The sequence below is a fragment of the Patagioenas fasciata genome, chromosome Z, assembly GCF_037038585.1.
Source record: "Patagioenas fasciata isolate bPatFas1 chromosome Z, bPatFas1.hap1, whole genome shotgun sequence".
NCBI lineage: Eukaryota > Metazoa > Chordata > Aves > Columbiformes > Columbidae > Patagioenas > Patagioenas fasciata.
The window spans coordinates 48,490,063-48,511,281 of record NC_092560.1 but is presented as its reverse complement, the minus strand read 5'-3'; the positions used below and the strand labels follow the sequence as shown (position 1 = coordinate 48,511,281).

The following is a 21,219-nucleotide window of genomic DNA, read 5'->3' as shown; positions in this document are numbered from 1 at the left end:
TTAATTGGGGTTCCAATTAGACAGCATTAGTGCCAGCATGTTGGTCATACCAACTCAAGCTCCGAAGCTCACTGGGGATGCAGAGCAATGCCCAAGGGCCTTCATCTGAGCAGTTGCAAACATGAACACTTTGGTTTTTGGGGTACCACATGACGTTTCCTTGTCTGTATACCTAACAGGGTTTTGAGCTCCTCACAATTTGAAGGAAGAAAGAAATTGCAGCATGCCTGTTCACTGAAACATGAGTAATGTCCCTACAAACCACCATCTCTTATGCATACAACCATGGAACCCCTGTGTGCACAGCCATCTCTGCTGAATTTCATGGTCTCCTTAGCACCAATCGTGCTAATTTAAAAGATACAAATAAAACATGAACATCTGTACAGAAACACAGCCTATGTGTGTAAGATGCTGAAAGTTTCCCAAGACCGGCAGGTGTAGTAATCTTCACCAGGAACCCATTGTACATTGAGGAAATAGTGATCCACACAGTGCTAACCAGATTTGGGTCAGGCCTTTGCTGCGCTGTGTGTGTTCCCTGGCTGCAGGATGAACTCATCCAGGTCATGACAGCACAGAAGCCCACCAGCAGGTGCCATGTGGTACCAGCCATTAGACAACCTGCCTGGCCTTCCCTCTGTCTGACAGAGCAGCAAGACATTCTCATGTGGACATCGTTCCTGCTTGACAGTAGAAATAAGTAGTTTGGTGAATTATAGGATTTTTCTTTTTTTTTTTAAGAAAATCCTGTAATAGCTTGAATAACAAAAAATAGGGTAACCCTTCCGTGGGTGTTACCTGCACAATATGCTGTGCCCAAGACCTGTTTGATGCCTCACAGCTCAGGGTTCCCATATTTGAAGAGGTGCAAAATTATCTGCACTACTTTTCTTCTTTATTATGTTAGCTCTAATTAATAGTACTTTAAGTGATACTTTACAGAAGCTGATTGGCTTTTTACTGGCATCATAAGGAACCAACACTTCCTGGTGCAAAACAGCAAGCAAGATGAAGAACCAAGTTTTGTATACGGTCTCCATGGGCAAAACATCTTTCTGTTCTGCGTGTGTGTCTCCCAGCCCCTGCCATGGAAACTGAGCATTTCTGGAAGATAAATGAGAAAACCTGATGCCTCCCACACATTCTATCTGCTCCACACCTCTTGCCTGATGAAATGGAAGCATGAGAATGAAAAAAAAAAAGTGAGGGAGAGGGAAGAGGCCTTTCATACATGACTTTTTTTTTTTTTTTTTTAATATCAAACAAAAGCATAGAGAATTCACAATGCACAAAAACTATTGAATCATTTCACAAACCATCTGCATCCTTGGATATTTTAGACAAAAAATTACTTGCACATGCACAACATGTGCAAGGAAAAAGGTATTTTAACTGCTCAGAAGGACATCAGAACTACAGAACCCCAGGGCTTTATAAAGAAGCAGACTGCACCAGCCATCAGAAAAAATGGAGATTTTTGTTAGTTATGAGGCAGGATGGTTTTCTTTAACTCCCCAGCTATTCTAACTTATGGACAGTCCATCTGAGTAGTTCTGTCAGGTTATAGACTGGTCAGATCTTTCTTGTGTTCTGTTTTCTTGTTTGTCTGAAGCTGTCAATAAAAGCAGTGTAATGTTATGCTGTAACACGAGTTTCCACACTGTTGTTTGATGCATGATTTTGAAGAGGTCAATCTAAAGAACAAAAATGTTGTGCCCATGCATGGCCGTGTCCTGTGCGTGAGAGAACACGGCTGTGCCTGCACTTGGGAAGTGTCCCCACCTGTGTCTGTGTCCCACAGTGTCCAGGGCCGTGCCACTCACTCCTTGCAGTGTCCGAATGCACAAGTGAGGGCATGGAGATGGACATGCTGGAGGAAGACCTCTGCATGTTCCGGGAGTGCCTGTCTCAGTCTTCTGCTGAGACCCAAAGGCAAAGGGGGATGCTGCAGTGTCTGGCAGGTGTGGAGCTGTCCTCTCGTCTCTGCGGGCTGGGGCTGCAAGACTTGAGGCCCTGACCCCTCCTTTCCCCAGGCAGGCAAAGAAGGAGGATGAGCTGAAGGAAAGCACAGGGCTGCTGAGCAAGGAGGTCAGTGTCCCCTCCTCTGCCCATGTTCCCCCAGCTGCAGTGGCTCAGACTGTGTCAGGGGCTCAGTGACTCCATGTGGCTCCTCTTCACAGAACTCTGTCGTGGGGCTGTGTTTTGGGAAGCACCGCCAGGAGCTCCAGCAGCTGGAGGATCTGCTGGCCAAGTGCGAGGTGAGTTCCCAGAATCATAGACTGATTGAGCTTGGAAGTGGCCTCTGGAGATGATGTTGTCTCATCTTGTGCCCCTGCTCAAGCAGGCTCACCTAGAGTGAGTTGCTCAGGACCATGTGCAGACATGGACTGTGTCCCGAGTTGGGCATGGGGGTACCTCTGTCTGCCCACAGTGGCTGCAGGGCTGGGAAGGGAAGGGGATGCAAGGGCAAAGGTGGTGCCTGAAGGGAGCTGGGAGGGGATAATGGTGAGGGGAGCGCACTTGTGGGGGTGTCCCCGTGCCCTGATTGATGGCTGCTCCTCACACTCTCCTCTCCCGCAGGAGCAGTGTGAGGCAGCACGTCGGGAGGCAGGCGTGAGAGGGGTGGAAGAGATGCAGCAGGTAGAGGGGAGAAGGAGGCCTGAGTGGGCACAGCCCTGGAGCAGGAGAGGACCGGGGGTGTCCAGGTCCCAGCCCAGCCACCCACATGATGCATCTGTTGTTTAGCAGGTGGAAAGGCGCTATGCCAAGACCGTGGTCTTGCTGCACCAGACTATTCAGAAGACTGAGTTAACGCTGAAAGGGCTGGGGAAAAACAGACCCTGGGTTGTGGGGGCTGGCGGGGCGTTGCAGCGGGCTCAGGCACTCGCAACCCTTCTGGCTCCCAGGTGCTGCGTTGGGAAATAAGGAATCTTGAAGAGGAGCTGGAGGAGGAAGAGGCCTGGTGACTTGGGTCCCTCGTCCCCTGCGGGTCTCCAGGGTGTCTCTGCAGCACCTGCAGGGATGGGGCTGCCAATGCTGTTGCCAGGCAATGGAGTGGGGGTGTGAGAGGGGAGCCCAATCCCTGCCTGAGGTGGTGTATGTTTGGAAGGAGAGGCTCTGCATGGCCAGGGAGGTCTCTAAGTCATCCAACCAAGCCCTGTTGCCCCCAGCCAGCTGCAGAGGAAGAAGGAGGCCGAGATACCGCAGTCTGCACTGCCAGAGCTGGTGGAAGAACAGCTGGTAAGCGGGAGAGCGTGTGCCAACCCCTGCCCCCTGGCCAGCGTGGGTCTCCCTGGGGAGAGGGGTCCATGGAGGTCACAGCCACCACGGGCTATGCTCCTGCACAAGTCGAAGGGTGGGGCACTGTGTAACTCCAGCTGTCCTGACCATGCAGCAGTGCTTGACGAGTGTCCTCGCTCTGTGTTGACCTGCAGGAGAGGGACTTTCTGGTGAGGAGACACAGCTTCATTTACTGGCTGCAGAGAGTGTCCCCACTGGGTCTGTGTCCTGGGGCCCACTCCTGGGCAGTGGCTGGGCTGATGGGCTGGATGCCCGCTCCAACAGGTGGGGCTCACAAGCCAGGCTGCTGTCAGGCTGCTGGCTGGCTGTGGGCTTTGCAGCTGAGGAGTACTCAGCGTCAGTTTTCCCTGGGCCAGGGTGTTTTCCCAGGCTTGTGGAGTCTCATGTCCCAGCCTGCCCGAGGGAGCAGTGAGAAGCGGCTGGGGAGGAGGCCTGTGGGGCTCCTAGAAGGGGCCCCTCCATCCCATATCTGGACAGGCCTGGGAGGCCTCCACCTTGCCCTGCCTCCCATGCCTCTTCTGCCCCACAGCATGCTCTGCACGCTCTTTGTCATCCTGGAGCTGGCTGTCCTTTTCACTCTGGCTGCTGCAGTGCTCTACGCCTCCTGCTGTGATGCCAAGCTCCTCTACCACCTCCTGTTGCACGTGCTGTGTGAGAAGACCTACAACAATGTGGCTTATGCAGTGGGAAGGATCCTTGTGGTAGTCAGCAAGGGTCTGCTGCCCTTGTGACTGCTCCCCCCAAAAAAAGTCCTTTTGATCTACACCTCCATGTTCTCAGGCAGATTTGTTGGAGTGCAGGGAGAGGGTCTTGCCCCATGTGCCAGTCCCTGCAGCCACCCATGGCCAGGCCCAGTCTCATCTGCTGGGCACTGGGCACAGCCACCCTGCCTGCCACAGGCCAGGTCTCTGCATGCCAGCCTCACCTGCTCAGCTGGTAGGATAGGTAAAGGAAAAAACAGAGACATGGAAAGAAAAGTTAACAGATTTACCTCAATTCAACCATCAAATATATGGTACTGCAAGAAATTCAGGCCTTGGTCATGGAAACATTTGAGCATTTACTTACATTTATTCCATTGAAGGGATAATGCTGTGCACCCTTGGATGAATCCCATCAGGCCCCATTGAGTGGTAGCGCTTTCCTGGAGTAGTGAATCCCACACAAGTTCCAGATTGATTGGGAGTTTATTGTTCCCGCAGCCACGGTTCTCTAGCCCAGGGCTGTGGGGGCTACAAGTCCATCTTCAGTGTTGAAGATTGAGGTGATACCGAAAAGTTGGCAAAAAGACTCCTTAACACTGTTCTGGATGTATTAAAAAGCAGGCGCTTTTATTACAACATGTCGAATGCTTGGAGGATTGTTCCTCTAATCCAGCATGCAAGTGATTCCCACTTCTTGGTATTTATTACATATACTTATTGCATATTCATTGCACATACATTTGTTTCTACCGCCTAGTTAATGCATTAAACATAAATTATTTCCATAACCCTGCCCTTTGCTGGGAGTCCGTTGTTGGTATTTGGGAGTCTTATCAGGGGTCTCTAGTGGTTCCCAGTGGTCTTTGCAGCCTGGTGCCCCCCACTCCAGTGTCGGCTTTTTGACCTAATTTCTTGAGCATGCATATTGTCATTGTGTGCTGCTACTCACCAAAAGTCATGTAGCTCTTTCTTAATTTGGTGGAACACTTCGTTTTACCAGCTTGCAAGCCCAGGGCATCCCACTTTGCCTCATGTCCAGTCTCTATAGAGCTCTCGTTTCCCTGTTAGGTTTCTGTTACATTGTGCCTAGTCTTGCTACATTACACCTAGGGGTTCCTAAAAGATTCTTGTTTCTCTTATCAGAGGCAAAGAAAACATTCAATGTCTTGGCTTTGTCTATGACCCTGTTAATAAGGTGACCACGCTCATCAAGTAATGGGCCAATGTTATTTCTGGTTTGCCTTTTACCATTAACATATTTTTAAAACCCTTTTTTATTGTCCATAAGTAGTGGCCATCTTCAATTCTAATTGAACTTTGGCTGCACTAATTTCCCCCCTGTAGCGACGAGCAGTAGCTCTGTATTCCTCCCATGATGCCTGACCTTTTGTTCACTGACCACGCAATTTATTTTTTTGCTAGATTTCAAGAAGATCCCTGCTCAACCAAGCTGTTTTTTTGCCTTGCCTGATAGATTTTCAGCATTTTGGAATTTCCTAGTCCTGTGCTTTTAGTAGATGGTACTTAAAAAGTAACCAACACTGATGGACCCCAACACCTTCAAAAGCTTCTTTCCAGGGAATCTTGCTAAGTAGTTGTCTGAGTAACCTGAAGTCTGCTCTCCTCATATGCAGAGCTGAGGTTTTGCTGGCAGTTTTTGTCCTGTTAGCACAGATTTTAAACCTGACCTCTTTGTGGTCACTGTGATCAAGACCACCAAGGTCACCACTTCACCCATGAGAATCAAATCTAGGAAGGTATCTTTCCTGGTTGGTTCCCTTAGTACCATACCAAGAAGTTATTGTCCAGATGGTTTAAAAATCTTCTGGACCTGTTTGTACTAGCTATATGATATTCCCAGTTGACATCAGGCAAGTTGAAGTCTCCCATAATGACAAGGTCAGGTGATTTAGAGGCTACTCTTAGTTTCTTAAATAATAACTGATCAGTGTCATCATCCTGGCTGGGTATAACCAGCTCTTGCACAACCTCCCCAGAGCACATGGTTAGGCTGGACAACCTTACAAAGCTCTTCCACACCCCTTAGCTCTGTACTCCACCACTAATAACACAGTTTGTTATCCAGTTGCTAAGGGTTTGACAGAAGAGTAGAAGGGGAAATGCTATGCCAACTTGGAATTCATTCAAGAATGTGCTACATAAACAGGTAACACCCATCATTATGCTTATCCTACACTGAGCATTAGTTGTCAGCAAATAATATATGTAATCATTTCTAGATTTACTGGTTTATTTAGTATCAGATCAGTCATGCAACACACTTATTAAAAATAGACTTCCCACCATCAAAGCATATTTCCATGGCTTATCAGCATTTTCATGCAGGCACACAAGCAGGTACATTGGTCCCAAATACAATACAATGAAACAACATAACTGTCAGTTTTTTACTGGTTCCAATTTGTCTCTAGTTCATTTGCACAGTATCAGAGAATTTACTACACAAATAGGCTTAGTCTGAAGTAAAAGTGTACAGTTATCTAGTTGCTAACATCTTTGCTAGTACAAGCAAACAGTGTTGACAGGACGGGATTTCTTACACATTGAGCAGTAAAAGGAGTGAGGTACACAGGACATGGAGCTAACTGGAGGAAGTCTGATAGATATATGACATTTTTTATTGTTATTAAGAGTCCAGCTGTCATTTCTCTGAGATCAATAAGCTTCTGTAACAGGCTTATAAAAATCTTTGTGTTACAAGTCAATAGCACCATTTTTCTGTTTGTCTTGAAAGCATCAGCACATACCCTAACCATCCAGAATATATTCCTCTTGAATTAACCGACACACAAAAATCTCTGCTTATGGTCTGGTCCTCATCCAGACTCAAAGCTGAGACTCACCAGGAGACTCCAAACCATGGCTAAGCCAGACATAAGCCCTTAATGTGTCATATCTCTTCAGGTTAAAACCAGCCTAAGCTGATAACTTTCTTATTGTGGGTCTGGAGCAGCCAGCCAGACTCTGCTTGTTGCCTCCCAGGCTTACAAGGGCATGGTGGTGTAGCTCCTTGGGGCATGGTGGTATATAGCTCCTTGGGCCTAACAAACTGCTTCCTCAGGTGAGAAAGGCCCACTGTCTCTTCCCCTGCTTCTTCCACTCCCTTGTCAGTGGGATCAACCTGATCTGAAATACCATACTATTTATCTTAGTCTGAGGGACTGTGATTCACCCTCAACATCTCCATCTTCCTTTCTCCCTGAGCACCTAATCACTACAAAGTAATTTTCTCACAAGCGTAGGCCTCTCAACACCGTGTGTTCTGAAAAAAAAAAAAAAGAAGAAAACAAAATTCAAAACAACCAAACTCCAAAACAAAGTCCCTTATGGAACACTAAATGAAATTGCTGCTATTTAATCAGAAGTACTAGCATGACTTCTCATATGCATGTGGTGTGAAAAGGGAAGTGATTCCTGTTGTGCATGATAGCGTGAAGACACAGCTGGAGTTAGCTCTCAGCAGCTAGTAGTTTAACTGTTTTTGTTTCTAATTACTATCAGCAAAAAATCTCTTAGTTTGCAATTACTGTTTTCATGCAGCAAAGATGGTAGATTTGAGAAGGGCAAACAAGGCACCCACCACTACACTGAGGACAGTAGGTTGGTGGTGGCAACATCATTCCCAAGTATGATACTTCTCAGGGAGGACACTGCTGCAGCAGAATTTCGAAAACTCTTCAAAGGTTTTTTTTTCTAAATATGCATACAGTCCATTTGCTTGGTTTCACAAAATGTTTCTTGACAAACTTCCGTTCAGCATTAAAAACTACTTCAGACTCCATAGCAAGCTGAGGAAGAGACTGGAAGCCATATTAATAGTGCAAACAAACCAGCTTTGATGTCTTAGAAATGAAAAGTGAGGTCAGTGGTGAGGTTTTCCCATCTAGAGGAGGCTGGCATTGGATACATTTGTGCTACTGTCATTAATCTGTCTGATGGGAATGTCTGGAAAAGAACAGAAATCAGGGAACCTGAAACCTTGGAGGAAACACTCTTCACCCTATTTCTTGTCCAGACAAAGCTAAGAAGCTCTCTTTGGTGTGCTCTGTAGCAAAATCCCCTGCTTCTTTTTGTTGTGGGTGCTTATTGTTTGGACTTAGGGATTTGTGTTGGTGGTTGTGCTCATTCATGCAAAGTTAGCATTTGTGAGTAACAAAAACATGCCTTGGGATGTTTGTTCCCAGGTACCTTGGTTCTTGCAGATACAGTAGCTGTAATTTCTCACAATGCAATACAGCTATTTGGAGCTAAATTTTGGAGGGTTTTGTGGTTAATGACTATAAAAACCGTGCCTTAGTCTGCACAGATATTCTCATGAGTGCCTTTACCACTGTGATGAGGCCAATTGGGCTCATCATTATGGTTAATTTCAAGCAGGAGCATAACACAAAGCTTAACAGGAGTGTCTCAGCTACATGGCTCTTCAACAGCCAGGAGTCTTTCCACTCTACTCTTCATACACCCTGTTTGGTTAGTTAAGTACAGTAACTTGATAAGGTAATTTGATCACTGGAGATCTGCAAAACCTACAGCTCCTCTGGCTCATCCAGGAGGGAGAGAGAGAATTCCTTGAGCCCAATTAAAATAACATTAACTCATCACAGTTAATGTGGTGCCCAACACTATTGCTCTAACAGGAGCTGGAAGAGAGCTGCCCTCAGGGCTGCAGTGTCAAGGAGACAACTGTTGACTTTGTGCACAACTAACTTATGAAAGAGCTTTATTTCAGAAGGAGTAGCTCAAAAGTACATGGCAGACGATACTGAAGACTGAGAATTAAGCAGACCCATGCACAGTTCTGTGGATGAATAAATATGACCCAGAGGCTACTGGAGCATACTGTCTCTGGGAAGGATCACATGCAATTGGCAGCTGTAAATCACACCCAACGGCTTGCCCCAGCTTTTGAGTTACCAGAATAACTGCCTCCAGTCTACAACACAGTGATTTCAGTTAGAAGAGCTATCCCAGATCCACCCAGCATGGGGATAAGAATTACAGTATTTTTTCTCTTCAATAGACTTCTCCTGTATGTACATATGTAGATTCAATTATTGGCTCCATGTAGTTCTGTACTATGAAGCAGATCATTACTTACAGCTCCAGACAATATATGGGACCAAGTGAACTGACTTAGCTATTTCTTGTGGCAACACTGCATAAAATATGATAATAAGTATATCAAGCGGTACTAAGTAAATGATATTAAGAAGATCACTGGTCATAGCACACATTGTATTTTTCAGAGTTCCTAACCCTGATGTCCTTCTTTGGATTGGCCTGAACCTCTTCTAAACATCTTCTCCACAGAAAAGATATTGTTGATGAAGGAGCTTTCTGGTGCTGAGGAGCAGAACATGGTGTGTTGCTGTTCTTGTGTCACTTTGCTCTGAACCCCTCACTCCCAGCATCAGCAACTTGTGCAACCGAAGTGCCTCCAGTAGCCCAGGTGCCTTTATTTTCTACTGAGAAACTAACTCAAAGAACTGAATACTATTCTTCTGTCTGGCATTTGTTGCACAGCACTGGTCTATTTCTGTCAGCCTGGTATAGGTTCTTGAGAAAGGAAACAGAAGGTGCCAGAAAACAGCATGACTCCAGGAAACACGAAGGGAAAAGAGAAACACCTTTCCCTGGGTACTGAGTGATGATGACTTATCACAGCAAGGGTGGCTCACAGAGGAATATATTTATAGTTGGCCAGTAAAACCCAGACTCTTTTGGGAGCACAAGCAACTCAACAAGCAGGAGCAAAACCATCTGACAGACCCAAGGGCAACAGCAGATTTGTCAGGGCAGTGCAGCTGCAGCCAAGAAACAGATGGTTCTCCCACTGACTGGCAGCTGACAGGTCTTCCTCAGTGCCCCATGGGATCCACAGCCAGGAAAAAAAGACCAGGTATAAAGGGGAAGAAAAATAGCAAGCCATTTGGCCATGAATGCATGTTAACACTTGTTTTTGAAAAGTGTAAAATGTCAAAACAGAAAATATCCTTTTCTTTTAAGCTTTGCTCTTAATGTATCACCATATAACACTCTGGAATGCTGTAATTTCTTAGCAGACACAAAAATGTAGCTGATACTACAGGAGGAGCTCTATGCTATTTAATAGGAGCAAAGACATGCTATTTAGTACACCTTGGCCAGTAAACATCTTTCTGATATACAAGTTAAGGGTTAGATTGTCAGTTCTCAGTCATATGAACTGTGGATGGAGCACTGCTGGGCAGGGGCCTCTGATGCAGTTTAGTACAACTCTAACCCATTACAAAATGCTGTACTTGTCTTGTTACCCCACTTTCGCCCATGTCCTGAGCATGCAAAAGGATGAGGGCACTGAAGCACTCTTTTCCCAGCTGTGTCTTGGTATGAAGAAGCCAGAACTGGGGAAAACTCCGTAACCACTGTATTTATTAATCTTTCATACCTTGATATCCATTACACTGAATTTCATCCAGTGATGATTCATGTATATAAGAATGTTAGACACTGTGGTTTTAGTTCCAGCTGAGTAATGCTCATGGTTATTGTTTGATAAAGTCACTGTACGGGTGTTCTGAGCTGTCTCTTTGTTTACCTTTGGTATCTTCAGGACTTGCTTGTATCCCTGTCATTGTTCTCCGGGCACAGTTGTGCATCTCTCTTGGTCAGCTTCATTCCTGCTTTTCTTCTACATGAGGAGATACTTTTTGCTACTTAAACGCCAAGCCTACATGAGCTATACACTTGTAACCTGAGCAGCAACAAGGCAGACTCAATCACACAAAATAGAGTCTTTCACCAGGAGAAATACACAGCCTCTGCACAACCAGGGGTCAAGGCACTGCACTGAGACTTGTGAGCAACCATCAGTCTGTAAGAAGGCAATGTGCAGGACACTGTGCAAGGATCTGCTGAGATTCCTCCATCCTGCACTTTCCTGTGTCACTCTTAAAAAGCTCCCAAGAACCGCACTGTATGGTTCTGGGTAACAGCATGTCCTAGGTATGTGTGGGAGCTGAGGGACAGTTAATCGTTACTTGGAAATGGGCATTTATTCTCCAGAGTCCTCCTACATCTGCTGCTTAGCAGATACTGCTACCCATCTTCTAAGCTGGATGCTGACAGCTCTAGCATCCTCTTCCCTTTCCCTGCTGCTGGGCTGCAGAAAATGCTGTGTTGTCCTCACTTTCCCCCGGGCTGACAGCAGCATCTGTGCTTCACCCTGCTGACAGCCCTTTCCAAAAATGTTTTGGTCACTGATTTATCTTGCTCTAGCACCACATGGTTTTGCAGAGCACTTTGATTTATTCATCAAGGCATGGGGTCCTTGTAGAGGGGACGCTGTCCAGTTTTTGTCACTCCTCTCCATGTGCCCAGCAGCCTGCTTGCTTGTGGGGACAGAGCTCTTAGTACCCTTCTTCTGAAGTACACACTGTATCACAAAATTTTCTGTTGATACTTTGGCATTTAAAAGTTTGATTATGGTGTGTCTGTGTCTTTACAGCATGTTTGCACAATGCAAGGTACAAACTTCAGCTAACAAACCAGCACTGGACAGTGCAATCTATGGTGTCATCCACAAAAGTACAAGCAAAAGTGTTCAAAATGACAGGAAACCTGTTCTACTTTGGAGTGACTATTTCTGAACTTGTAAAAACCCTGTTGTTGTGAAAAGGCAGGACATTGTTAGCCATTTAACAGCATCAGATCCTCAGCCCAGCTCTCAAATATTATATTTTAATTGGCTAATACTACAATATGCCTCTAAAGAAAAAGTTTGGTAAGTTGGAAAACTTCAAAACGATGGCAAGGTTCCCCCTTTTGCACTTGAAGGACTTTGCTGATATGTTGAACATATTAGAAACTTAAAGCTTAGGATTTCAACAGAAAAGAGCATCAGTAATTTTCTACCTGGTTTATAATCACAGATGTGGAACTAGTCCACCTCCAGCAGTTTTTCGGTGTGTTTATATTTTTCTGCCACAGTAAAACACTGGCGTTGCACTCCCAAGTCTAAATTACGGCAGATGCCATCGCAATGTGGTTTTTCAGACAAAAATAAAAAGCCCATAACACTTTAGTTACACGCATACGCCCTGACACTGCTCTTCCTTCTGTATACCTCTGTCATTCATAAATCGGGCATACTACTTTACTGAGTCACATATGGTAATTCATTCAGCACATACATCCTGATTGTTTCATATTTAGCATAATAAAACTAAGCAAAAACAACTGAAGCCCCGGGAGCCTTTACGCACAAGACTGAGCTGGCTCTGAGATCATGCTGTCACAGAGAGGTCTCCAGTTGCATAGCATCAGTTCATATTTATGATATGTTATGGTATAATTTAGCAGAGAATAACTTTAAGAATCAGCTGGGATTACTTTTCAGCTCAATAAACTATGCCTCAGATGAAGATATTTCTGCTCAAGCAGTCATAGATGTGCAATGACTGTGCAGTTGGCTCCACTTCTGCAGATTAGAAGCAATTATCCTAAATAAAGGAGGAAATGTTACAGAAATTCAACTTCTCCTGCCAAACCTCCCTACCAACCAAACCTGGATGGCTTCACCACTGTAACCAGGGGAGGAGAACTCTGGCTGAGAAATGCACTTGTCCTGCAGTCACCTCACAGGAGATAAGAAAGATAATAAGAAGTGAGACAGATGTATGTACCTATCACCTTCTCCAAAGTGATTTGTCTTTCTGTACTTGTTTTCAAGGGAAAATCTGCAAAAGTGTCTTGCTGGCCTGTTCACAGCTGCTATGCCCCAACAGCTGTTTCAGCAGACCCCAAATGTGTCATCTGGGAAAAGGATGGATGCATGTACTTTACATTTCTAACTGTGCTTAATTAACAAATCTTATTGTTGCAAGTTTGAGAGTTACAAGACATGGATAAAATTCTCAAGTACAATACAGTCATTAGCATGCATTCTCACCTAGAAAAGACAGTATCTTTAATCTTCATTTTTATATTAATCTAGATTACATTTTATTTATCAAACCTACCATATGAATAACATTGCATTACCTTTTAATTTCATCAGGAAATGTAGCTACTGAATGTTTTATCAATGACTTGTTTTTTCAGTAGCTGATATATTAGAATCTTTCAAGGCAAGTTGTGCAAGGCCTAAATTGACACAAAAACAAAGCGAAGAAGAATGTTGAGCGTATTAGGATGTTAGGTAACTATTGGTGTTAAAAAGTTTAACAAATACAAATGACATTGTTCTACATCAGATTCTTTTTGCCATTTCTGTAATATATTGGTAACGTTACGAAATTCACATGCTATCGAAGTGATAACAAACACATGTAAATGTTCATACATACTGACCCATGTTAAGTTTTTCAACTCCCATCAATTATGTTCAACAAAAAAATCAAGATCGCTGAAGAGCCTGACCCTAATTTTGCAAGCTGATCCATGCACACAGCTTTTAACCTAAAACACAGGAGCTCTGGGTGGATGCAAGATATGAGCTGGTGGATCATTTTGCAGAAGGGGTCTTTTGTTAGGAAAACCTGGACAAATTTGCTGACACGTGGAAACTGGTTACTCATGAGGCTGAACAATCTGGGAAGTGACTAGATTATACTCCTTGCTCCCAGACCTTGTTTAAGAGGGAAACCCCCAGAGCAAAACAATTAAGTCGCAGAATGTCTTCCTTCAAGCATTTACTATTTGTATAATTGCAGATTATTCCCCTAGGCCCTATAAAAATGTCTTCTAGCTGCACAGTTTAGAATTTAATGAATAAATATAATGGTATTTCAAAAATTTGCATCTACTCTAATCCACTTCTAGTCTATTATTTTATCTTGCTAACACTTTTCTAGAGAATGAAATGGGAGAAGTCTGAGTAATTTTGGTTGTCATTAAAATATTGTATATAAACAGGAAAAGTCAGAATAAGGCATTCCTAACACAAGCATGAGCAATGTACATTTTAATGCCCAGTGGAACTAACATTATAATTTCTTCCCAGAAGTAGTGGAATGTTTTTTGCATATAAATCCCCAAATACTTTTTGAATATCACACGTAAAAAGCATTATTTTGTACATTAGTTTTAAAAGCATTGGCTTAGTATTTCCTTCCATTTCACCTGCTGCAGGACTATGAATCTGGAAGGAAGCAGTTCAAAGAAACTCATGACATACAGAAGACACTACTCCCACAGAACAAAATTAAATAGTATTTTGTTTCAAACGCCATCTAGAAACACTAGATAGATGTATATGAAGTATATGCATTATGGTAGGTAGTTTTTAATCCCCATGTTTTTACCTGCCAGTATTACTGCAAATAACACTGTTTCCATGACATGCCTTATGGAACAGTTTACTATTTTCATAAGCAGTCACATGCATTGAAGATAGGATCACCAGCCAGTGCATTTGGCACCCCAAAGCTGAACCAGAGAGGCCAAGCTTACGAATCTCTCTTGCTGAATGACAAGTTAGCTGGTGTATGAAATGACAAATCTCAGCTGATACAAGGAAGCACGTTAACTTAAGACATTTATTCTGGAGCTGCTTCTTCATCCTGAGTGGGTTTCTCTTCAGGTTTGCCATCATGGACGGGAGAAGGGTTATGGCTGGGCTTGTTGCTGTCATGCGCACTGTGACCGCTGGCACTGCCGAGGCGAGTTGATGCCACCACGGCTTTTACTGCAGCCTGAGAAAGAGAGGATCAAGAAAACATTCCTTAAAGGATATGGCCTGACAGTACTATAGCCTTAGCACCGTTCCATTAGGGAGCATAACCATGTTTAGTCTTCACAGTAATGTCACATTCGCATACCTGCCTGGGCCTGGACAGATTTAGAAAGCCACATGGAATAACACATTGAAGTTTAAAATTGCTGCTTTCACAAGGTTACTAGTTGGCCAACGTACACAGAATTTTTTTTCAGCTGCACATGCTGCATTTTTTCCAGATATTACTTCAGATCTTCCATGTTCAAGTTAGATGAAAAAACAGAAGTAATCTTCCATCATAATAAGAGTTTTCTCACTGTTTTTTCCATGAGAAGTTCACAAGGGAAACAACATTTATCACTACTGCACAATTATATATGCTAGGCACAATGGTGCAGATCATATGGGCAACCTCCTGTGTATAGATATAAATACACATTGGGGCTAGGCTCTCATATTACCTAAAATATCATGTGAAGAAATGCAATAAGACAATTGTCTTAGCCCTTGCCTTGATGAGTTTTATTGCCTGAAAAAAACAAACATACAGAGGTAAGGAAAAGAAGTGCTAATCCCTGTGTATGACAACTATAGCTATTTTTGACTTGGCTAGCTTTTTGCTTAGGCATCACAGAAAAAGCAGGTCTGCAGGAAGGGATGAGGAGTGGATAGTTTGGAGAGGTAACCATGAAAAAAAGAAAAGAGAAAAGGGAAGAAAAGAAGGAGGAAAATAGATGAAAAGAGAAGGAAAGACAAAAAGAGAGAAAGGGATGGGATGGAGAGAGAGGAGTGGAGGGGAGGGGAGGGGAGGGGAGGGGAGTGGAGGGGAGGGGAGGGGAGGGGAGGGGAGGAGAGGAGAGGGGAGGGGAGGGGAGGGGAGGGGAGGGGAGGGGAGGGGAGGGGAGGGGAGGGGAGGGGAGGGGAGGGGAGGGGAGGGGAGGGGAGGGGAGGGGAGGGGAGGGGAGGGGAGGGGAAGGGAGGGGAGGGGAGGGGAGGGGAGGGGAGGGGAGGGGAGGGGAGAGGAGAGGAGAGGAGAGGAGAGGAGAGGAGAGGAGAGGAGAGGAGAGGAGAGGAGAGGAGAGGAGAGGAGAGGAGAGGAGAGGAGAGGAGAGGAGAGGAGAGGAGAGGAGAGGAGAGGAGAGGAGAGGAGAGGAGAGGAGAGGAGAGGAGAGGAGAGGAGAGGAGAGGAGAGGAGAGGAGAGGAGAGGAGAGGAGAGGAGAGGAGAGGAGAGGAGAGGAGAGGAGAGGAGAGGAGAGGAGAGGAGAGGAGAGGAGAGGAGAGGAGAGGAGAGGAGAGGAGAGGAGAGGAGAGGAGAGGAGAGGAGAGGAAAGGAAAGGAAAGGAAAGGAAAGGAAAGGAAAGGAAAGGAAAGGAAAGGAAAGGAAAGGAAAGGAAAGGAAAGGAAAGGAAAGGAAAGGAAAGGAAAGGAAAGGAAAGGAAAGGCTACTAATATAATTGCATGCTTTTATAGCCAAAATAGAGACTATGTCCAGAGACTTGCCTTAAGTTTACGCCGGGCATTGAATTCTTGAAGTTTCTTTTGTGCATTGTCCATATGTGCAAAGTTTGCTGCCTTCCCTGTGACCCATGGGTGCTGCAAAGCCTGTAGTGTGCTGAGGCGTTTCTTGGGGTCTAAAACAATCAACTTTTTAACCTGCATCACAGGGAAGAGATACAGCAGACTGTTAAGTTTATTATTCATTTACATTTATTCAGCTTTACATTTTGGGGCTTTGGTCTTGGTTTGGGAAGAATTTTAATGAAACACATCCTAAGACATCCACAAGAATTTGCACTCAGGTCTTCGTAAATATTTATTTCTGGCTTTTCTTGGTCACCCATAAATAGCATCTGAATAAGATGGCCACAAAGAGGGAAAAGAGGAGAAAAAGAATCAACTGGTTGCCAACAATTGTAAAAAGTATGTACCAATGCAGAAGGTTTGTATCCACCATAGGCTGTTTTATGTCAGAATTATCACAAAAGCCTAAGAGATTCTCAAAATGCCCTCAGCCAGGCAGCTACCTTGATTTGGACAAGGCTTAAACTGGATTAGGAAGTTTACATTCTAGTGCATGCAACTCATGCAGACTTGTACCACGCAGTCACTGCTGAGTGCTTCACAAATTAAATGTTTCTTTCAGTCACTGTAAAACCTCATGTACAAATGAAACAAAGAGTGTACAAGTATTTCTCCCTTAGCCCACTCTGAAACTAATGCTTTTTAAGTCATTCTTTCTGTTATTGAGACCAGGGAAGCTGCACCTCTCCAAACACAACATTTTTGGGAAGAAGGCACTGCAGACATACTCCTGGGAGTGGAGGTGGTACAAACTGCTAGGTACAAAGTGTGTCCAGTCAAGCTGTATTTCATGGGTTTTGCTCTAAGTCTGGACAAGTGGTGTTTTTTAAAAAATAAGGGAGCAGATGGAGTGGAGCAGTACACAGATGGTGCTCAGCAGAGCCACACTTAAATGCAACTCTCCTGACTGTACACCCTCTTGGAGCAGAGTGCAAGTGACAGCACAAGGCTCCACCACTGCTATGTGCCCACATGTGAGAAGAGGACTTGCTTTAGGGCCCCCTCAAATTTTCCTACAAAGAGTATTCGTGCCTTGAAGTGGGCGAAGGAGAACAGGCACCTTGATGAATACCTGCTGTGTGTTCCCTGGTCAAGTTAAGCAAATCTCTTCAAGTGAACAGCCCAGAACTGCCCACAGGATGGGTTTTGAAGAGCCATGGGCTTCATCTTTACCTACAACTTGCTATACAGTGTTCAAACTTGAAACTCTGAGCTTTACTGTAGCAAAATGGTAGGGACCAGTTTGGATCAAAGCTCTCTGTATACAATAAACACGCAGATTTGCTGCAGGCTGCTGTTTATCTGAGTTTTGATGACACAAGGCAGTAAATGATATCTTTTGATCTTATAAAAACTTCACACCTAATAAAAAAAAAATACTTTGAACTTCTACAGCCCTTCCATTTCAGGCATCCTGAAGTACTTTACAAACACTAATTGTGTAGCATTTTATGGCACAGTTTATACAACTAATATGGAACTGAGCACTCGTGTCTTCAGTGCTAATGAAATAACTGAATTATGCATGTTATAGTTGACTAAAAATCAAACTCAAGCATACCTATCATTGCAGATCAATATCTCCTGGATCCAATTTACTTTATCCAATAAAAGGAGAATAAAGTGCAGATATCATGCCAGCCCTTGTATTTTGCAAATGGACCATATTTAAAAGTAATGAGTCTCTTTTCGTTTACTGAGAAAAAGCTTAAATGGACAGAAAAAGGCTATCAGTAAAAGCAAGCCGGGTAGGGGAAGGGGGCTGAGGGCTAGGGTCTAAAATATTATTATTTCACTGCTTTTTATATTCTTCCTCCAAAGTTCAGACTTGAAAACTGGACAAAATATAGGGCTTATTTCTACCTTCCCCTGAAGGTGGTTGCCCTGCAAAGAGGAACAATGAAACCAAGCTAACATGCATGGATGTTTTGACAGCTGCCAGCGATCTGTGACTTAGTTCACAGAATGTCCTGAACATCCATGGTTTTGAGTGCAGAATTACAGCACTGGGCTAACAGGGAATATTTAACAGCACCATAATATACCAGAAATTATAAGCGGAAAAGCAAGGAGCAATATGAAAAGTTAACTAAAAGTTAATTACCAATTACTCTGTGCCTACCCCAAAATGAACTCTCTCAGTGGAAACGATACTAGCCAAATACATATCAGCAAAGACAGTCCAGTCTCATTTTCACGTTACTTACTAAATCCTTGGCATTCAGAGAAACATCATCCCACCAGGGGGACACAAAGTCATATTCACAGTTCAGGATCCTCTTAAACATGTACTGATCTCCCCTTTCATCATAAAATGGTTCAAAGCCACAAAGTCTGCCAGAATAAAAGAAAACAAGTAAATTTATCAAAGATTAATTAGTCTTGGGCCGTTAGAAACAGATCCTGGAATTATTTTTCCCTACTTTGTGTCCTGTATACAACTTTGGGAAACCAGACCTGGATGTACTTATGAACTCCTAATTTTACACAGCAGAGCAACATGTAGTCATAAGCATTTATAACCATTGCAAAGGCTAATAAAATTGTAAATTTTCCATTTTCACATGCCTATAATTGGAACTATTAATATAGGGATTTACCATATGAGTAGCCATGCAACAGCTGGTATCTGTTTACCTTCGACATACCTATAAAAATTTTCAAGCAGCTCTTTAGTCTGCTGGTTTCAGGCTTGGACTATTTAATCATTCCTCAGTCTGAAACTTTTGCTCATTCCTACTGTCTTCTGTATATCTTCTCCAGTTGTGTGTCTTCTTGAAATGGGTGCAAACTCCAGTCAGCATTGGCACACCATGGCATTGCAAATTACCTTTTCTATTTTAATCTTCATGTTTTTGCTAACAGTTCCTAACCTTGGATCAGCTTTTTTGGGTTGTTTACAAGCACAGAATTGACATGCTTATAGAGCAATTACCAGAATCCCTGTAGCTCTTCCCTGAAGGGTAGGAATTGGTTAAGGAACCACATTTTACTTATGAAGTCAGAAGCTTTTATATGTCCAGTAAGGACTGTTTTTTTATTATATTCATCACTTTACATTTTTTCATCCTATCATCCACAAAATGTAAAAAACATTGGCGTGTTTTAATAATCAACCCTCATCTTTACTTAGCTAACCTACATATTATCAAGCAATTTTGTAATCTCACTAATGACTGCATTTATGAATATATTGAATAATACATATCCTGACACAGATCCACACTGCTCGCCCTGGGGAAAGCAAACTCATTGAAGCAGTTCTCATCTATGTAATGTCCTTTTTTGTCACTTCATTGCACTTTAATCATGCCTGCACACATAATAAGATGCTTTAAAGTGAATTTCCTACTCAACCAGTAAGTATTCTGAGCTAAACAATTTCCATGGGCATGCTTCTACGTAAAAAAAAAAAAACAAACAAACAAACAAACAAAAAAAAAACAAAAACAAAAACAAACAAAAAACAACCAAACATTCCAGCAGAGAGTCTTTTTTTTGCTATGTGACAAATTAGACAAATAAAACTACTGGTGTGATTTCAAATTAGGTAAATTAAACCAGGGTAAGATTCAGTGCATCTACTCTTGATTTCATTTCATTTTATTATGAAACTTCATTTTATTATGCTGATTCATTTTGAATCAATTATTTACAAAATAAAGAAATATCAATATAAACAGCTTCAAAAATCAATTAGAAATGACCAGACCATGTGTTGTGTCCTTTTAAGTAAGTTAGTGAAAAAACACCTTTAATTAAATCCATGAAATTTTGACTACAGGCAAAGCCTCTGTATTTGTTGACCACTATCTGCATCTCAAATGTGCAGTAGCATTTCTAACCTGCTGCAGAAATCCAAAAGAACTGGTATTCTTTGCTGTTAAAACTGTAAATGTGCCTTCCATGTAAAAATGACAGTTATCATCAATTGGTCTTTATACAATTTGCTTCAGGAATAACTGTTCTGTCAAAACATGTGCCAAAGTTTTTCTTAATCACATGGTAAGGCCAGTTTGTATTGGTGAGAAGATACAGTTGTATGCACATCTTCTGTTGCACAGTAGTTAACTCTTACATCCACTGTATTTTGGAGTCACATACACCAATGGCTTTTTTGACTGTACATAAGTCCATATCCTTTACTAATCTTGAGAATGAGACAAACAACACCGTCCTTTTGGCTGCAGGATTAATGAATTAGTTACTGAACATGTACCTTTCTGGTGTCAGCTTCTAATCCATCAGAAATATTGATCTACAAAGACTTAAACTCAATAGAAAAGTTTTGAAGTTGGAATATTGTTAAGGCTAAGTGGAAGAAATGGCCAAGTGGATTTGACTAGCACCCTCTTTGCCTGGCTTGTTCCAGCAGGTCAAATTGGATTTCAGGCAGGGAGGAGGAGAGGAACAGAGGAGGAAGAAGTAGAGGAGTGTCCGTACTGATGGTGTCCCACCCAGAGCATGAGCTCACACACTTGTGTTTACACCAGTGCAGAGGTTTAATGTGGCTCAGGAGCACCTCCTGAACAGCTGGAAGGTTTTGAAAGGCTGCATATAGCAAATGCCACTTCATATATTCAAACAGGAACTTGCTGTATTTTCTCACTTGGAGCTCGCCCACTCTTCAAAGCAAGTCCTGCTTAAGGAAGTCTCTCAGCTTCAAGTACAAAAGCTGTCCCTCAATTGTTGAATAACTAGGCAAGCTCATGGCTTAATCAACATATCTTTGAAAAGGGAAAACAAAAAGCACCTCTCCAGTCTCTGGGACAGCCCTGGTGGCAAATTTCACATCTCTCTGCCACACATTGACTGCTAGAGCTGAGGAGAAATGGCCACCCGGCAGGCAATATCTGAGATGTGATTTTCTACAGACTTGAACTAGGCCTTGAGACAAAAATTCACATTTTAAA

At 43.3% G+C, this 21,219-nt stretch overlaps 1 protein-coding gene across 3 annotated transcripts in view; it reads right to left on the bottom strand.

The window, feature by feature from the left end:
• Positions 1–6,240: 6,240 nt before the first annotated feature.
• The window catches only part of CAMK4 (calcium/calmodulin dependent protein kinase IV), a 175,076-nt gene continuing 160,097 nt past the window's right edge, over positions 6,241–21,219 (bottom strand). For all 3 annotated transcript variants that reach the window (XM_071802044.1, XM_065861261.2, XM_071802045.1), the window contains 3 exons: positions 18,514–18,640; positions 16,226–16,378; positions 6,241–14,701 (listed from right to left, as the gene is read on the bottom strand). In XM_071802044.1, the coding sequence (XP_071658145.1) occupies positions 14,546–14,701; positions 16,226–16,378; positions 18,514–18,640 (436 nt within the window). In that variant the 3' untranslated portion in view covers positions 6,241–14,545. The remainder of the gene's footprint in view (positions 14,702–16,225; positions 16,379–18,513; positions 18,641–21,219) is intronic.